At 52.1% G+C, this 7500-nt stretch overlaps 1 protein-coding gene across 1 annotated transcript in view; it reads right to left on the minus strand.

Annotated features, from left to right (window-relative positions):
- unc5db (unc-5 netrin receptor Db) overlaps positions 1–7500 on the minus strand; it is a gene marked incomplete at both ends in the record, with an annotated part of 128939 nt that overhangs the window by 41822 nt on the left and 79617 nt on the right. Inside the window, 1 exon segment of the mRNA XM_079750263.1 lies at positions 6917–7020. Within this exon segment, the coding sequence (XP_079606389.1) occupies positions 6917–7020 (104 nt within the window).

The raw sequence follows: 7500 nt of genomic DNA on the forward strand, positions 1-7500 counted from the left end.
CTCCTCTCCCCTCCTCTCTCCTTTCCCCTCCTCTCCCCTCCTCCTCTCCTCTTCTCCCCTCCCCCCTCTCCTCTCCTCCTTTCTCCCCATCTCCTCTTCTCCCCTCCTCTCCTCTCCTCTCCCCTTTTGTCTCCTCCTCTCACCTCCTCTGCCCTCTTCTCCTCCTCTCCCCTACCTTCATCCTCTCCTCTCCCCACCCTTCCTCCTCTCCCCTCCCCTCTCCTCCTCTCTCCTCTTCTCTCTCCTCTCCCCTCCTCCCCTTCTTCCTCTCTCCTCCTCTCCTCTCCTCCTCTCCTCTCCTCTCCCCTCGGGCTGGGTGCACATACACAAGTGTCCACGGGCAACAAAAATGTCTCTCTGTTGAACGTTGTATTTTAGACGCACACTCACGCATGAACGCGCACATACAGACACAAACGCACACCTCACTGGAATGACATTCACCGGTGATTAGCTGTTTGTGGGCTGAGGGCCAATTAGAGGAGAGAACTGTGGTGTAACGAGAGACGCGCCAGCAATCATGAAGACTGATGAGGACCACTGATGAAGATCAGACAGGCGCCCTCCGTCTCCCTGCTCCGAGCTCAGCCTGACCCCACCTCCACCACCTGCTCCATCAACACCACCTCCATCCCCACCACCACCACCTCCATCACCACCACCTCCACCACCACCACCACCTCCACCACCCCCACCTCCACCAACGCCATCACCACCACCACCACCATTGCTACATCCACCACCACCACCACCGCTGCCTCCATCAAAACCTCCGTCACCACCACTACTGCATGCACCAACAACACTACTTTCACCACCAGCATTCCATCCACCACCACCACCTCCATCACCACTAGTGCTACCTCCACCACCATCACCTTCACCACCTCCACCACCGTCACCACCAACACCACCTCCACCACCAATTCCATCGCATCCACCACTACCTCCACCACCACCACTACCACTACCTCCCATCACCTTCACCATCACCTTCCCCACCACCTCCATCAGGGAGAAGATTTATTTTTGATTCATATCGCTGCGACACCCGTGATACTGCCCCGTGGGGGGCAGGAGGACCCCCTATCAGGAGACTCAGCACACGGGCATACGGGATAATCTGTCCGCAAGCACCCAAGCCATAGCCGTTTACCGACAGCGTGCAAGGACGCACACGCGTGCACGCAAACGCGCACACACACACACACCCACCACCAAAGGCATGATCAAAACACAGGGAAAAACAAAAAACACACTGCCCATGGGGTTGAGTTGGCAGATTGACAAGAACGGAAATAAAGTCACACACACACACACACACACACACACCCACACACGCAAACGACACACACACCCACCCACACAGCCTTGGCAAGCCAACATCCCGGTGTGGTCGTCTCGTGATGAGGAGAACGCTGCCGGCAGCAGCAGGTGAGCATCGAACAGGGAGAGGGGAGGAGGGGGGAGAGGCGTGCTGGATGGCCCCTGGCTCGGCTTCCCGGCTCTGTGCGCTCATCAGGGGGGGGGTATGGGGGGGGGGGGGACACACAGAGGGGGCGCGGGGCGGTCCACAGCGGTACACCCACCCACCCCCACGCTCCACCAGCCCTGCCCCCCAGCCATGCCCCTTGGGTGGGTGCAGCCACATCACTATGCACCACCGTGCTTTTATCTCTGTGGAAAATAAATAGAGAGCTCCTGGCTCCTGAGGCGTGAGTGTGTATCGGTGTGTGTGTGTGTGTGTGTGTGTGTGTGTGTGTGTGCATGGGTGTGAGTGTGTGTGCGTGTGTGTCTACTGTTGTGTGTGTGTGTGTGTGTGTGTGGGATTGTGTGTGTGTTTCTACTGTTGCGTGTGTGTGTGTGGGATTGTGTGTGTGTCTGCTGTTGTGTATTGGTGTGTGTGTGTGTGTGTGGAAGTGTAGGTGTGTGTGTGAATGTGTGTGTGTGTGTGTGTGTGTATGGGAGCGTGGGTGTGTGTATGTGTATGTGTGTGTGTGTATGTGTATGCGTGTATGCGTGTGTGTGTGTGTGTGTGTGTGTGTGTGTGTGTGTGTGTGTGTGTGTGTGCGCGTGTGTGTGTGTGTGCGTGTGTGTGTGTGTGTGTGTGTGTGTGTGTGTGTGTGTGTGTGTGTGTGTGTGTGTGTACGGGAGCGTGGGTGTGTGTGCCGTGTATGCTGTTATAATCACCGAGTAGTAATAGCTAACATATTTTAATGTACCTCGCAAATCTACCTCTCCCTAATTCTTTGAACAATTTTAATTGCTATTTTAAACAGTATTTGCTGTTCCTGTTCCGCTGCCTCCATTACAAAGATCATTGAATTGCAGTTGCGCACAAAAGGTGCTGGATCAATGAAGTTTGATTGATCCGGTGGATCAATGAAGTTGGATTGAATATAAGAAGTCAAAGAATAGAAGGAGGGTTAGAAGGGAGTTGTGGTCTGCATTGTTACAAGGGATACACCCAGATATCTGCGTTTGCTGGGTTAGCATTGGCTCTCCGTTAGCTGCTCCCATTGACCTGCAGGGTAAAAGTAGCCTGGCTCCTGTTCATGTAAGGCAAACACACGTTTCACTCCTTCCAATGCATTCTGAATAATCTCCTATTCAAGACGAGTGCATCCCCAGGCCACAGGTTGGGAGGGAGAGGGGGAAAGACAAGGAGGGAGAGGGGGAGACGGGGGAGAAGGAGAGTGAGATGGGGAAAGTGAGAGAGGAACACAATAAGACCGTAGTTTGTTTACCAACACAGTGATAATTCGGCCCTATTTCGGGCGCCCTGATTGCTGGCCTCCTGTGATTCGCCGCGGGCTCAGTGGTATTATGAGCCCTCCCCCAGGATCAGCTGTCAGCGGCCGTCACAGATAGCTTCTCCCCCCCCCCCCCCTCGTGTGACTCCCTCCCCCATCCCTCTCTGTCTCCCCCCTAACCCTACCTGTGTGCTAGGGACTCGCTTGTTTTGAAGACAAACTACAATCTCTCATTGTGCTGCCGGCACCCTGGATAAGAGACGGTTCCGAACACATTGCCGGCCTTCAGGAAGTAATAAAAAGGGTTTTCACTTCACATGAACAGATGCTGGGACTAGCTCTGCCTTGCCCTGCGGAACTCTGCGGAACTCTGCCTAACTCTACGGAACCCTGCGGAACTCTCCGGAACTCTCCGGAACTCTATAAGGACGACAGCAAATTCACAGAAAACTCGGGGTTACCCTTTGAGGCCTTTGCTGGGGGGCAGGTTGGAGGAATGGTCGGGCTGGAGGTGGAGGTGGAGGTAGGGTGGGCACGGGATGTAAAGCTGGTATGGAGGAGCTGAAGCTTCCAGAGGATTTGTGGCCCCCGTCCCCCAGGACTGCCCACCTTTGCGGGGCGTGATCCAGGGGATTTGGGGAGGATTAAAAAGATCCATTCAGGAAAGTTTGGAGATCGGCTTTTAGTTGTGGCTTTTCATTTCACACTTCCTCCCGGGAACTCTTCCAAGGAAGTAAATGCTAAATGGACTGCATTTATATAGAGCTTTCCTAACCAGTGGCCACTCAAAGCACTTTACAATACTGCCTGACATTCACCCATTCATGCACACATTCACACACCGTCGGCGGAGTCGACCACGGAAGGCGACAGCCGGCTCATCGGGAGCAGTTAGTGTGAGGCTTCTTGCTCAGTGAAACCTAGGGGACCTAGGTACTTAATTGTGTAGCATCTACAGTAGCTGCTATCGCTGCTTTACACGGGGAATGGGTTAGCCTCGCGATTGTAATACTTGCACTTGGTTCTATGAACGTCTTTACTGTACCGACAGCGATACATTGTTTCACTTCTTATGACAAATGTACTTATTGTAACAAATGCACTTATTGTAAGTCGCTTTGGATAAAAGCGTCTGCTAAATGCCCTAAATGTAAATGTAAATGTAAATGGGATCAAACTAGCACCCTTCCGGTAACAAGTCAACCTGCTCTACGTCCTGAGCCACATGCCGCCGCCGCGTGATCCAAGGATGTCTGTCAGCAGCGTCTTAGGATCGACTCATAGACTCACTTCCTGGTGCCGACCACGTAAAGACACTGCAGTAATTAGTTTTATTTTGATGAACCACCCATCCATTATGTGATCCATTAATAATTACAGCCCTGCCCTTGGATAAGATATTTGCATATGTTGGTATTTCGTAAAACAGTGTTCTTATAGGTTATTGGTAGTGGAGATGGAATAATCCTATAATCCATACCAGAAGATGTGACCTTTCAGACTCCTCCTAGCACAAGGCTGGCCAGGGTTGACATTATGATCTATTAGATAAGAGTATGTGATTTATTATATTCAATGATCATATCTGTATAATGTAGGCAGAGAGAGAGGGGGCCAGAGAGTTATATATACATAAATACATACATACATACATATTGTACATGCATACTGTACATACATGCATATATAAACACACACACATACATATACACACACACACACACACACACATACACACACACATACATACAAACATACAAACACACAATTCAACCTCAGTGTATTATACAACCCGGTTTAAACGCAACATCACTGTATATTAAAACCAGGTTAAGACACCAACTCTCGGTATATTAAAACCAGGCAAAGACACCACCTCACTGTATATTAAAACCAGGTTAAGACACCATCTCGCTTTGTATTAAAGCTTGCGAAGATGTTAGCTGTCTTGTATTCTGCCTTTTCAAGCTTCCCATCGCAGCATTGGGCCGCTGCCATCTTAATATTTCATGGCATAGGTGCGTTGAGAGATTGACTGAGGAAGAGGTTCCTGGCCTTGGTTCGCCTCTGTATATGATTCACCCTCCTCTTCTCCCTACCGAGGCCCTCATTTACATAGACAGAGGGGAGAGAGGGGGGGAGTGCAGAGGGGAGGGAGAGAGAGAGAGAGAGAGGGAGAGGGGGGAGAGAGAGGGAGAGGGGAGAGAGAGAGGGAGAGGGAAGAGAGAGAGGGAGAGGGGGGAGAGAGAGGGAGAGGGGAGAGAGAGAGGGAGAGGGAAGAGAGAGAGGGAGAGGGGGGAGAGAGAGGGAGAGGGGAGAGAGAGAGGTGGAGAGAGTAAGACGGGGAAAGAGAGCGAAAGGGGGGGGGAGAGAGAGAGAACAGGGTAGAGGAGGGAGAGAGGAAGAGAGAGGGGGGGAGTGTAGAGGTAGGGAGAGGGGGGAGAGAAAGAGAGAGAGGGACTGAGCGAGACAGAGCTAGAGAGAGAGCGCGAGAGAGAGAGAGAGAAAGCGGGGGACGGAGAGCCTGGGAGTGTCCGTGACAATCTGAATCCCTTTCTGCGCTGCAGATTGTGAAACACCTGAACGCCGCCGCTGCTCGATTTCCACTTCAATAATTCATAAAGCCGGACGTCTGGCTGCTGACCTCAGCCCAAACCCTCGTGTCAATTACACTGCTAAGCCCCCCTTCCCACCCCCCCCGCCGTATATCTAAAGACCCCACTGGAGCCCTTCTGGCAGAGCTACCCCCCCCCTTTCCCCCCCCCCCCCCGCCAGCTCCATCTGGCCTCTGGAACTGATATACCGCGCGCTGCGAGATAACGGCCTACAATTACACACATACGTTGTCTGGCCGTGGGTTCGGGGGGGCTCCCTGCCGCCGCCGCTACCCCATAAAACGCGGCTTTACTCCGGGAGAATCCTGCTTCAGGGGAACGCCTGCGTGTGAACTTAGCTGGGGGGGGGTAATTGATGCTTGACACCAGGTTAGGTTTTTCCCGGTGAATGCGGTAGATCAAACGGCGGCGGAGACACAGACCGGAGAGAACAGGAGAGTACGGAGCGCCGCATCACCGGCGGCGATACATCTCCCGAACAACGTTGCTGTTGTTGTTGTTGTTGCGTTTCTCCTCCTGAACAGAGCTTCCCTCTTCCAAACAAATGCTCGCGGTGCCAAAACAACAACGCAAGTAGCTCTTCGCAAGAGGGCTTGTGGGAAATTAAGTTTTCATACTGTAATATGTTTTGTTTCATATATTTCTCACAGGAACTGTAGATGAAATACAGATCTATATAAACAGCACAAGCATCCACTAAAGAGCACATACAGTATATATGCACTATACAGTATATGAGCTTTTGGTCGATCAAGTGTCTTCAAATGCCATAAGTGAGACTTTCTTAGCATGGGTGGTCCTAGGGGGAAACAAACCCCAAACCCTATCAGTTTTGATGCCTTGCTCTATAGTTGAGCTAGACAGGGAATCAAACCCCTAGCCCTGGCAGTGTTGATTTCTTGCTCTACCAGTTAGTTGAGCTACACAGGGAATCAAACTCCTTACCCTGGAAGAACGGATGCCTTGCTCCATAGTTGAGCTAGACAGGGAATTTAACCCCTAACCCTGGCGGTGTTTATGCCTTGCTCTGTGGTCGAGCTAGACAGGGAATCGAATCCAGATCAATATTCTGTTTCCCGGATATATATGCGGGAATATTATACATGTCCCTGTATGTATACTCCTAAAATATATACAAGACATAATGAACCACAAAACAACGTTGAGAGAAAATACCAGGTGCACAAAAATAAAAGCCCCAATAAAGTATTAAAACCCTTTTCGCTATTAAGCCGTTCTCCAACATACGGTGAAATCCCCTCCCTCTTGTCGACACTTCATTACTGAGCAGGTAGGGTTAGCTGCCTTCAGGGAGGCGGCAGGCCGCAGACTACCGGGCCCTGTACACCAGTTAAAAAGAGGCTATTCATCTCCGCGTCGGAGGCACTGCAGCCAGCAGCCCGTACCGCCGCTCTCCGTGGGCTCCAGGAGCTCTCTATTCACTGGACACCTACCGTCTCCCTCTCCTCCGTGCTGTGGAGAGTCTTAAGCTCTCTCTGCCGGCTGTTTTGGATGTTTGGGTTGGGGGGGGAAAGCAGGCGCTCTTACCTCCGCCGCGGGCACCCCCTCTGGGGGCCGGCAGTGCAAGACGATCATCCCTTTGATTGGCACATCCTTCCCCTGGGGGTCCTGCTCAAAGTTTTTCCTCAGGTCTGCAGAGAGATAAGGAGAGACGAGGAGGAGGAGGAGGAGGAGGAGGGAAGGGGGGTATGAGGAGGAGAGAGACGGAAGAAGCAGAAGAGAAGGCAAAGCACAGGAGACAGGAGAGGGAGGAGAGAAGGAGGAGGCGGCGAGGAGAGAAGGAGGAGGCAGGGAGGAGAAAAGGGAGATATAAGGAGGGAGAGGAGAAGGGGAGGAGGGAGACCGACAAAGGGGGAATAGAAGGATGGGAGATGGGGGAGATAAGGAGGAGGCGATGAGGAGAGAGGGCAGGGGAGAAGGAGAACCGAAGGAGACAACAAGGGGAGGGACGGAGACGATAAGAAAAGGGTAGAAGTGAGAGAGACGAAGGATGGATGGAGAGAGAAGGTGAACAGCACGAGAAGCATAGATGGAGAGAGGAGGAGAAAAGGAGGGAGAATGAGCAGAGAAGGGAGAAGTCGAGAGAAGGATAGAGGAGAGAGAGGTAGAGA

This window comes from Pollachius pollachius (genome assembly GCF_949987615.1).
Source record: "Pollachius pollachius genome assembly, chromosome: 1".
Classification (NCBI taxonomy): domain Eukaryota; kingdom Metazoa; phylum Chordata; class Actinopteri; order Gadiformes; family Gadidae; genus Pollachius; species Pollachius pollachius.